The sequence below is a fragment of the Centruroides sculpturatus genome, unplaced genomic scaffold, assembly GCF_000671375.1.
Source record: "Centruroides sculpturatus isolate CEXI.00-Female unplaced genomic scaffold, Cexi_2.0 scaffold243, whole genome shotgun sequence".
In the NCBI taxonomy this organism is placed as follows: Eukaryota; Metazoa; Arthropoda; class Arachnida; order Scorpiones; family Buthidae; genus Centruroides; species Centruroides sculpturatus.
Window position 1 is genome coordinate 388,849 of NW_019384457.1, and position 12,899 is coordinate 401,747.

Genomic DNA, 12,899 nt, shown 5'->3' on the forward strand with positions numbered 1-12,899 from the left:
GTAACAAATTTCATTTCCGTCCAAGTTAAGAATGATATGACTCATCGAAAACTGCGCGAACGAATATAAACAGTGGCGTAATCGTCCGTTATCGACCGACTTTGAATTTGTAAACTGTCATTCAACAGACAGTTGACATTGTGCTCTGGAGGAAACAATTTGTATCACTCTTGCTACGGATATAATTTGTATTCTGGAATTTTTTGCATACCTTTTTAATATGTATTTAATTGCGGCTCGCGAAAAATTTCAAATTTTGAAAAATGGCTCGGACTATCAAGGAGCTTGGCCACCCTGGTAATATATTGTTTATTTCACAGTTAAGAAACTATGAATTTCTTTCATTAATATAATTTTTTTTAAATCCTGAAAGAATATGAAACTTATCAATTATTTTATTTCATAATAAAAAATATATATTGTATATGTATATTTTTACTATTAGATATAATAAATAAAAATGAAACTCATAATTAAATAAAAACTTTTAGCTTATGTAATTTGCACTAACTTGTGTACTAGAAGGTCCAACATTTCTGCGTGGTACTTTAATTTCAAATGGTCCATTTTCTGGATCTTTTTTTCCTTTCAGAGCAGGATCATCTTGTGGTTCTATACCTCTCATCCAGTCAGCACAAGTTTCTCGAACTGAGACAAATATACTGTAAAACCCATTTATGTTAAATATATTGAATATAGGAATAAGTAAATTTTAAATATTTAAATAGTTACCTTCTGATTAAATCCTTTTTATTTTTAATAGTCTTTCTTAAGGGATCTCTTAGTGTTTTTTGCACAAATTCCTGTAATTCTGCATAAACATGACGACGAATTGCATCTGTAAACACTGTTTCCATACGACTCATCAATACTTGAAGACCTTTAATCATGGCAATAACCTAATGTGATAAATATTCATAAAATTATATCAACAATTAGAATATTGCAATCAATGGCTTGTAATTATCAAGATAAAAAATTTCATTAAAAACATTAAAAGAATCATATTCTATTCTCTCTATTCCTAATAAATATACAGTAATACCTTGACTTACGCGAACCCGGAGTTACACGATTTTCAAATCTTGTCGATTCGTCTTTTGTTTGAGTGCCACACAACTCTTGATTACTCACTCCCCTCACATTATTGTTCAGCTTACATGTTCAGACGTGTTGTGCAGAATCAACGCATAGCTACAATTTATTTTGTGTTATTTATTTTTGTGTTTGTTATATCTACAGAGACTTGAGAGACTCTATGTGGTGATTTCTTGTAATCGTGAATGAATCAAAAGATGAGATAAGATTAACGAGAACATTTATTAGCTTACATACATCCGATTTGGATTTTACATAAATTGCGAAATTATACCCCGACTTACGCAGTCCCACCTATCGCATAAGTTCGGAGCATTATTGTACTTAAAATAATATTTATGGTTGTAGTAATGTTTTGAGATATCAAACAATATTGATTGATTTTAATAATTACTGACACTTTTCTAATTGGCTGCTGTCATCATTATTATTGTTATTAAGTTTTAGATTGCAGACATTTTTCCCTTCCAACATTAAAAGAAAATTCAAATGTTTATTAGATGTAACATTCTGATTATACTTTCAGACCAGATGTCATAAAGCTCATGTAAATTTCTACAATGTGATTTGTTTAGTATGGACAACTGCATTCATTCCTTTTATAATGTTCTGCATGCTGTTTCATAAAAATTTACTTTTGTTTATAGAAATGAATTTGCATGAAGAAAAAGGCACAGTTACATGATAAATCAAAATTTAATTTACTTTGGGATAATATCTTTCCAGGAGATAAATGTAAGTGTAGAATTTAATAAACTGACTTATGAATCAACTCGTTGGGTAAATTTTTAAATTAGGGGTTACAGAGAGACAATGAAAAATTCAGATCTCTGTCTCTAAATATTTGTTTGGGTAAAGGTTGAACAAAAAATGATGAAACCAACATCTGGAACAAGAGTCCTTTTATCCAATCAATTTTTTTATTCTTCTAAAGTGTAATAAGGTTAATACATTTCATTTATAATTTTTTCTTCTAAATAATTTTGTCTCAGCGATGTTTTGTACTATTTATTTGATGACATTGAATCAAAAAAGCAATTTTTTAGGATCAATAAAAAAAAAAAAAAGGAAACTTCAAATTACAGATACTACAGAAATAATAAATATTTACTTAATGTCTTCTTTTGTTCTCCATTCTGTTGATATAAAAACAATTCTTATCACAAAATCAAAATATATTATATGCATATGGAAATACAGATGTATAATCTCAAATGTTTAATGATGTATTAGACTAAAGTTAAATGTAATAAATTATAATTAGATGCTAGCAAACAAGTTCTTTCTCACTATTTAGAAAAAATATATTTCTTTCTAGACTATACATACAAATAAATCCAAATCCTTCTATCCTTTCACATGCTTTCTAGAGGCAATAATAAATCTACAGCAAAACCGACCTTTTATTTTAGGCTACATGTCTGCCGTCAAATGTAAATAAGTTAAAAAGTCCTCTAGCAGTGACTAACACAATCATAAAATTAATAATTACATTAAAAAATTTCTTAAAAAAATTTTTTTAATGTAATTATTAATTTTATGATTGAAGAAGGAAATATATTTTTTCTAAATGTGAATTCATCCTGGCAATTTTTTAATGTAATTATTAATTTTATGATTGAGTTAGCCACCGCTAGAGGACTTTTTAACTTATTTACATTTGACGGAGGACATGGAGCCTAAAATAAAAGGTCATTTCACCATAGATTTGTTATTGCCTCTACAAAGTGTGTGAAAGGACAGAAAGACTTGGAATCATTTGTATGCATAGTCTGGAAAGAAATATATTTATTCTAAATGTGAATTCGTCCTGGCAATTTTTTAAATCTTTCTAACTATTTTAGAGAATGTTACCTCCTTTATCCACATAGTTATTGAATATATACACCTATTGAACAAATCTTAAAAAATTTAATACATACTATCCAGAGTACAAAATTTCAATTTAAAAAAAATTCTGTCTCAGAATTCAGCTGCTAGGGCAGAATTTAGTGCTGCTCTCTCTTTAATGGCCATATTATTTACATTTTCTAATGAATTTTGGGTATAAAAGGACAAACTTTTATTTACAATTCTTTGACAAAGTGACCAGTCATGGTGTTTGCTTTGCCTGATCTTGCATTACTTGTTTAACTTTTCTATCAATAAAACAGCAATGTCAGCTCAGTACTTAAAAACTTCAGCATATTTTTTTAAATGCCAAAATTCCTTAAGTACTAAACCAGCATTGCTGTTTCATTGATAGAAGAATTTAGAAAGAGTCCTCCTCTGACTATTGGAAATCTTTAGGAAAATGATTTTGCATTTGAAGAGACTGAAACTTTTGTTGACATCAAGACAAGGTTGCAAACCAATTGGACATCTGAAAATGGAAGATGTTGCTACTGCAATAGTATAGCAAGGAATAAAAAATTCTTATAGCATTAACCTGTCCTACGTTGTTCCCGAAAATATTCGTGTTAACCTCATTGACCTGCGTGGGCGATCCCGAATGTTTTCGTGTTTACATCGGAACGTTTTTGATACTAGATGTTGCTATGCGTCACAATTTTTATATTAAAACAAACTTTTAAAATATAATTTTTTTGTATCTATATTATTCAATATATTTATTTTGTTTGTAAAACATAAAAAAATAATTTTTAATGGTACAGTAAACACGGTTATTATTTAAAAAAAAAAAATGTTTTTAGGCTTAACATTGACGAAAATATCAACATGGCATCACAGGCAACAAATAAAAATTTCAACATCAAATAGGTTAACAGTGCACATGCAATATCAGGGCAATTAGAAATACCCTGTATAAAAGTGTGGAAAGTTTTGCCAAAAATCTTGCATTTTTATCCATACAAGATATCCCACAGTTAAAAATTGGTTACTGGTGATAATGATAGGCAAAAAAAAATTTGCCATGACAGTCATAGCTTAGATGATGGTTGATGACTCATGGTTCTGACAAATTTTGTGGAGCAATGAGGCTCATTTTCATTTGCATAATGATGTTAACATTCATAACTGCCATATTTGGTCAGACAAAAATTACATTTACCAACAAATTCCATTGCACTCAAAGGTAAAAGTGTGGTGTGATTTTACAGTATTTTATCACTGGTCTTTATTTTTAGAAAAAGAAAACTCTGTATCTGGGCTTGTGACATGTTCTGTTAGTTGCCATTAGATACAAAGATATGCTCCAAAATTATCATAAAACAGAGCAGCAGAAAAATTGTCTAAATTCCACAAAGTTTATGCAAGATGATTCACCTCCTCTTATTAATTTAAAATTTCTGGATTTTCAACTATCTGCTTGGAGAAACTCAAGGTTAGTGTTTTTAATTTTAAATTCTTGCCTGGTTTTGTTAAAAATTGAACTAATCGTTTGTTTGTTTGTTTGTTAGAGTTTATTGGCGCAAGGGCCATACAGGCCAAGCTGCGCCATGGCAAATGGTATATATAAATAAATAAATATATATATATATAAGATGTTCAATATAAATATATGAATAAACTAATAAATAACAAAATCAATAACAAAACCACATATAACAGTATACATATAAAAATTAACAAGATATATACATAAATAAATAATCAACAAGGTATATATATAAACATAACCTAAATAACTAATTAAATATGTCTATAAATATTATTCACTTTCAAAAAGTTCAATAATTTGTCAAGATTTGGCCTCTGGCCCAAAATCTCTCTCAGACTTGCATTTCCAAAATGCTGTCTATGACTTTGATCAAAAGCAGTGCAGTTGCAAAGCATGTGTTTTACACTTAGAAAGCAGTTGCAATGCTCGCATACTGGCAACTTGAACTAATCAGCTTAACTATGCAAGCCTTACTGCAAACAACATTTTTCACATGAAAAAATGATTAGCTGATCATTTCCAACATCTTGGCCACTACAATCACTAGGTCAGAATTAGTCTTATGACTTTTGATTATGGAACTATGTAAAAAGCCTCATTTACCAAAGTAATATTCTCAATCTAGATGTCTTAAAAGATAGAATTTCACACGTGTGACAACTCTAAGAAGGTCAGTTGTGTTAATGTTTTACATGAATGCAGTTTTCAGTGCATAAAGATAGAGCCATATCTTTGATGTAATTGTCATTTCCACAATCCACATCTGTAATTGAAATAAAATTATTGCACTTTCTTGATATACTTTCTACAAATAATATTTTTAGCTTTTGAGTTAATCTCGATATTTCGGAAATATTTTTGAAAACAAACTTTAATTTTTATTTCTCTAGCTTCCATTACTCTAGAACAAGCCAAATAGCAAATAGTTTTCACATAAATAAATATTTTTTTAATCTATTAGTAAATAATTCTGGTTGTGTGATAAAATTCTAAAACTTACTATTTTATATATACTTAAAATTGTTACGCTTTATTACACGTATTGTACAGAGTTCTGATAACATTAATAGTAGTAGAGGGATAATTCATTGTCACTACTTGGTTTCAACGTAAATCTGTAAATTTGCAATTTTTAGTTAGGTGGTTTCTAAATTGTTGACACATGTTAAGATAATGTCAATATTACTATTCTTGTCATAATCATATCTCGTAGATGGCTTGGTTAATTTAAACTTTTATTGCTAAAAGATGATTCCTTGAAACAAATGTCAGTAAAACTAAAAAAACTAAAATATTTGCTTATAGAAAGATATCAATCCAGAAACATTGTCTTAATGAAATCTGTTGCCAGATTAGGAAAACATTTGTCATTATGCAGATAGAGATAATGATAACTTGTTTAAGATACTATAACCTCTAGTAAAATAAACAGAATTAGGTAATTAAAAAACTTACTTCAATTAATCCAAACTTTTCTTCATCGCTGTAATTATATCTTGTTGCCTAAATTAATAAAGCTCTATAAATATATAGATTATATAGTTGTTATTAAAATTATAACTATTACTGACTCTTTCATATTCTTCTGCTTCTGGAGGACATTCCTTATTTTGATGATGGTCTGTAGGATGCATCAGTTTCCATGAATACTATAACAAAAAAGCACATCAGAAACTATTTTTAAAATGTCAATATAATTTGCAATACAGTTATTTCCTTACTAATTCAGTGACATGTGTACTCCAATCTGATAATAACTGTAAGCCTCGTAAGGCTAATTCTGTCAATTCTTTATTTTCTTCATCTGATCTTGGTGTCTCCTTTACTGTTGTAGTTACCTGCTAGATACCATAAAGATTATCATCAAACCTTTTTTTTTTGGTTTGACTTAATGATAATTTAAACATAATAAATAAATCCATTTTATTATCTTACCTCATTATTATGTCTTGCTAATTCACTGATATAATGAACATAATCATCTCTTATTGTTGGCAGATATTGTAACAAATCTGACTGTTGACTTGGTGACGAAGAACTTGCCAAAGGCCAACGAGATGCATCATAATGAGGACTTCTTTTTAAATAATTAAATGGTGCTACTTGCATATCACCAAATAATGGTACCATTTCCAGTTGCTAAATAAATATTAATTTATTATTATTATATTTATAAATACTCAAAATAAATACAAAAAATTAGTTTTTGATTAATAGTATGACGAATATATTAAGTAAAAAAATGTTTATGCCTGATAATTATATTATTATTATTTTATAAGTTTGCAAAATTGAATAAAACAGTAAAACATTTTTATATTTGAAATGGTATTTTGTATTTGTTATTTAAAACTATAAAACAAAGGAATATTCTTTGATCTAAGTTCTTATATAAAAATTATATTTTGATAGTTTACTTTCTAATTTTTGGTTTGTACATTAAAATTGTGAAAAGTCAAAACTGACACTTTTATACTATACTGTGGTGTTGAACATCACATATATATAGCAGGTAATGAGTATATAGCTATTACAGGAATACTGGGTAGCAGGGTATCTTTAAGTACTTGTTTAAAAGTTACTATTCTATAATAACTTTTATTATAGTATATGTTATATAATATAAACTTTTGCATAGCTACCATATGTTAGTGGTTGACTTATACAAGTAAAGGGCCAAATCAAAATTTTGAGCTAAAAATTTTGAGTTTATTAGTTATGTTTTGTCAAAAACACTAAGTTTTCAACAAATGTTAGATGTTGGTCTGAGTGACATGTTGAGAGATGTCAGAGTATCTCCTAATACAAAAAATATAAACAAAGTTCTCATGTAAGGTATAAGGCAGCAAAGAATTAGAAAGTGTAGGAGATCAATGTGGAAAGGAAAATCAAAAAGAATAATTATTGAAAGAGGCAGAAGAACAAGAGCATCTATGCTACTAAGAAAAGGTAGGAGTAAGAGGAGAAAAAGATCTAATTACAGTAATTAATCTCAGCTAAACAATTTTATCAATATATTACATAAAATACTAGCTAAGTTAAGTTGTCTTTCTTTCTTCCTTCTAAGCTAAATTAAACTTTCTTTCTGTTTCATATTTTCTATCAATTTTTAAACAGGCAAAAAAAAACAAAATTCATTTAAAATCATTTAATTAAAATATTACACAATCATAATTAAAAACTTACCTTAAATATTTTATCAATTTTTGCTATATTAATACGTCTTTTCTGATCCAGTTTGTTTATATTGCATATTTCTCCATCCATAAGAAACAGTCCAAATCCCATTACCTTAAAAATACAGTGAATAAATAAAAATTATTTCATTGGTTTATATATTTAAATCTATTGAAGGAGAACTTTCAATACTTATTTTATAACTAAATTATAAAAACAATGAAAATTCTCAACAAAGAGTNCGTTTTGACCTCCACCAAAGCTTATCTGTGCTTGTCGACATACACCGGCGATTGTTCGAATGTATAATAATATAACAAAATATTCGGTCTTTCACCGATGTATTTTGTATGTGTCGACATTCACCGGAGAATATCGACATTCTCTAATTTCGGTCTTTCACAGTAACATATACATAACAAGGGAAAGTATTGGAACTGTGTCCAATTTGACCTTCTGAGTTTTTTGCAAATCTCCATATTTTGAGATCTGAATCCAAAAAAAATATCCATGGATATGTGTGGGTATGTTGGCATCTATTTTGCTTAAGCATGGGGTAAAGATTGAGAAATGAAATTTGGCATAATGACTTGTATATGAGGGGCATTGATGTTATAAAATTTTGGTGGTGAAAGGTTGAGAGGGTGGAGAGTTAAGGGGTCACCTATCTCGAGAGCAGTAAGACTTAATGAAGATTTTATTCATTATTAGCATTTATACTTTTTTATAAAACTCCCCTCTATCTTCCAAATTAAGCTTTTTGCCATTTTATAGTAATTAAAAATATAAAAAGTTTTTATAACAAAATCTGATAACAGATGGCGCCATACACAATTTTATTTTTTTCTTAATAATATAAAAGGTTTTTAAAAAAAACTCATAACAGCTGGGAAAGATACACAACTTTCATTGCTAGATTTTTTAGGATATTTATCATATTTTTGTTATGATAAATAAAATTTGATTGTGTTTGATAATTTCAATATGTACTAAAAATTTAGATTAGATACTGACTGCTATATTATTTACTTAAAGATATAAAAATGTAAATTAGCATAAATTTTATGCTAATTTACATTTTTATATGTTTAAAGAGTTATATGTGGATCCTGAAGTTGCTCCAAAATACAGCATGAAATATATGTATTGAATACTATATGTATTCTGCATTCTAAGATTATTTTGACAATCATCATCTCTTTCAAGAAAAAGAAAGACCGAAAACATTTCTTTCAATTCTGTTATTGGTTTTCTTAATTAGCTGTTTTTTTAATTGAATTATTTTTGGTACAAAGTTATTTGGATCTTCTGGATAAAGTGTAATTGTAATACACTTTTATTTACTAAGGAACAATGATTGATCTTATAACTGAAACAATTGAAGAAGAATTTTCAATAATTTGTAATTAATTTTCACACTACGTGAATTATGTAAAAGTATATAACAATGATTCCCCTCATTTCTGTGAATTTTATATATTTTGGAATGTTTAATTTTTAATAATAATTTGTAATTAATTTTCACACTACGTGAATTATGTAAAAGTATATAACAATGATTCCCCTCAATTAACTATCAATTCTTGACAGTTACTTTCATTTATTCTTAAACAACTAAGTGATATATACTAGTATTTAGCATTACCACACCATAGTGCATTTGCTATATTAGTATTGTGCAAACAGTAAAATATAAGACTTTCATAGCTATTACAATCAATAAGTTGAAATGAGTTATTATAAAGGATAATCACATAAAAATAACAAAGTTTATTTTAAAAATCAAATGTTTTCAGTCTGTTTAATATCAACAGAAAATACATCATACTTGGCCATCCTGTCATAACTGTCAAAGTAAATATGAATATTTGAACAAAATCAAACATATAAATAAAAAATTAAATAAAACATAAAAATAAATAAATAACTGTACAGATTGGATAATTTATATATTAAAATTATTATAACATACTAAAAATGAAATAAGAAGATAATAGATTATATCTGTGTTAAATTATACTGGTGTGAAAATTCTCATATTGTTTATTAAAGTGTATTTCCAGTGCATGCATGTGGGAACAAAAGATTCAATGTCCTTTGCATTTAAGCATTTCCTTGTTAATTTCTGTTTGAATATCTCCATTTCCACTGCCGTGTTAGAAAACTGGAGAAAACAATTCTACTTTCATTTGTGCCTGAATTTGTTATTTACTAAAGGTACATAGACAACATCCTAATAACATGGATTAAAGGAGGAAACAACAAAATGAATAGATTCATTAACATCAACCTAAATCCATTTGGTCTCCATCTCAAGCTAAAACAAAATAGTAATACTTCCATTTGCTTCATTGATGTTGATATTATCTTTACAAACAGAAAGATCTGAACAAAGCTGTATATGAAACCAACCATCTTCCAGCAAACTCTCATGATTTGCAAGCTTACAAAATTTCAGCTTTCAAAGCACTAATCAAACAAGCACACACCCATTGTCTCAATTTCCATCTGAAGTTTTTACCATGCGATGTGTCCAAAAAACTTCCATTTTCAGAATACTAACACTAAGATTATTATTGTTGGACAATTCTTATTATTGGCTACTTTTCAGTGGTGCAAGATTACTGGACATTCTGGATTATTGGTGCTAAATTAACAAACTTCAACTATAGTTATTTTTTAATATAGCTCACCTTTACAAGCATATGCTTTTCGCTTGGCAGCATGTACATTTTGTACTCATACATATAAACACAAATGTTTACTATATCTGCTAACAATTCTTCATAGCCTGGAATTTTTTCCAAACTTTCCTTCAATGTGTCTCTTATTTTATTCTGAGTTGCCAAAAACATTGATAAATTCTGTGATTCCTGCAATGCTTGTGAATCAGCCATAACTTTCAAGAACTGAGCAGCTCTATAATTGAAAATAAAATTTTATTTGAAATTACTTATTCAAATTTTTAGTTATTTTAAAAAATTTATTGATAAAGTTTGTAAATACCTTCTATAAGTTGCATAATCATTTTTTACACTAGATTTCATGTTTTTAAGTTCATCTAGCACTGCAAACATATTAATAAATTTTCCAAGGGTTAATAAATATGCTTCAGAAACAAAATCTTTTCTCTTTTCTGTGTGACAGAGTCTTTTAACTTCAGCTCCAAAACGTTCAATTGCTCTTCTCTGAAGAAGAAAATTAATTAAAAATTTGACATATCATAAAATTAAAAGAAAAGACTTTTAAAAAATTTTTATTTTAATAAAACTATGTTAAAAATATTTACACACAACAATTTTTGAATAGTATCTGAAAATCAAATAATGTAACATATACATGTATAGTTGAACTTCCACATAACAAGTTTCTATAACAGTTAAACTTGTATATCTCAAACATGTTTATCTTAAAAACCTCTATCTTGAAATTTATTTTTTTTCTCTGCATTTTCAGTCTAATTTCAATATATTTTCCATGTTTATTTTTTTATTTAAATTAATTTTCTCCCAAAACCTCTATATCTGAACTACAAATTGAAAGCTCAGCAACTACATCTTGATGATATTAACTGTAGTTGGAAAACATCTCTTGCAATACTATATATACAGTGGGTGATCGGTTAACGAACAGATCGGATAACGAACACTTTCGCGAAAGATTTTTATGTTCGGACAACGAACACATGATCAGATAACAAACATCCCACATAACAAACANTAAATTCCCATTAAAACCTATGGTAAATCGATAATCGGTTAACAAACAATTCAAATAGCGAACAAAGTCTTGGAACGGATTATGTTCGTTAACCGATCACCCACTGTAGTTGCAATTAAGGCTGTTTTTCTCCAATTGGCTAAAAGTTTGGCTTGTGTCTTATTGGTTGAAGAAAGTCAGGTATCACAAATTATTGGCAAAACTTTTTGTAAGGTACGTCAAAATGTTTTATTTATACCTAATACAGATAGCTACTGTACTTGCTGCTGTATTAATAAAATATTGCACGTCCAATCAAATCCAAAGCTATTACTATTTACTATATAGGAACCTCTATATCTCAAAACCTGTTTATCTCAAATTTATTTTCTCTTGTTCCCATGAGATTTGAGATAGACAAGTTCAACCGTATTTCTCTTTTCACAATTTTTCTGTACAACATTAAAGATAAGTGTTTTTTATAATTAAATTTTCTTTATTTATTAAAGTTTAATTTCTATATAATTTTGAAAGCCAGATGAATAAAACAAAATTATTATTTTTTATGTTGATAAATATTAAATTTAATTAAGATGGTGACTCATATTACAACTGTAACTGTTAGATGACTGTTAAGACTAAAGTACAAATAACTTATCATAAGAAGGTCAAAATATCTATATCTGAGAATACAAGTAGTTTCAAATAAGTTTTAATACATTCAAAACTATAAGAAACAGTCCATTAGCATTGCAAATAAAACTTTTAAATAAAATTATAATTGCTTGTTAAAGTAAAATAACTTTTAGTAAAAAAAAAAAAAAAACTATTTTTTAACATAAATATGTATATTATTATTTCAATCATAACATTTTCCCTCAATTTTAATTTTTAAAAAATACTAAAATACTATATTTTCTATTTAACTTTTTGTGTAAAATGAATACATAATACTTTATTTGCTATGACTACAAGTTCAAGGATATTTTCATGTAAAATAGAACATTACATTATATTGTGTTTCCTGTTTCCTCTTCACTATTAATTAATTTTCCATTTAATGTGTTTTCAACATAATTAATTTTCTGCCTTTCCCAACAACAATTTGTTATGTGAAAGTTCAACTGTAGTAACTGTTTGAATTGCATTATATAGCAGAATAAATACAAGTCTTCCCTGTTTGTTGGTTGTTTATTACTATTTTCATTTTAAAAAAACATTTGATGTAGATAAATAATAAATCTAATTACTTGTCTATATTGAAAATAAGTCTTGCAGTTTCGTTTGAAATGCATAAATGTCTTTAGCAATAAATACAATGCATTTCATATATTTTTTTCCAGTAAAATATTTTTAATTAAAAATTTTTATCCACTTTACTTTGTAACTAAATTGGATATTAGACCAGTAAAATATATGATAATAACTAATTGATTTTATTCTGAGTTGCCAAAAACATTGATAAATTCTGTGATTCCTGCAATGCTTGTGAATCAGCCATAACTTTCAAGAACTGAGCAGCTCTATAATTGAAAATAAAATT

At 27.5% G+C, this 12,899-nt stretch overlaps 1 protein-coding gene across 1 annotated transcript in view; it reads right to left on the reverse strand.

The window, feature by feature from the left end:
• The window catches only part of LOC111620699 (cytoplasmic FMR1-interacting protein-like), an 87,375-nt gene that overhangs the window by 30,740 nt on the left and 43,736 nt on the right, over positions 1 to 12,899 (reverse strand). Inside the window, 10 exon segments of the mRNA XM_023362687.1 lie at positions 512 to 662; positions 733 to 899; positions 5,936 to 5,983; positions 6,052 to 6,129; positions 6,202 to 6,318; positions 6,416 to 6,619; positions 7,667 to 7,771; positions 10,351 to 10,576; positions 10,664 to 10,845; positions 12,807 to 12,879. Coding sequence (XP_023218455.1) covers positions 512 to 662; positions 733 to 899; positions 5,936 to 5,983; positions 6,052 to 6,129; positions 6,202 to 6,318; positions 6,416 to 6,619; positions 7,667 to 7,771; positions 10,351 to 10,576; positions 10,664 to 10,845; positions 12,807 to 12,879 — 1,351 coding nt within the window.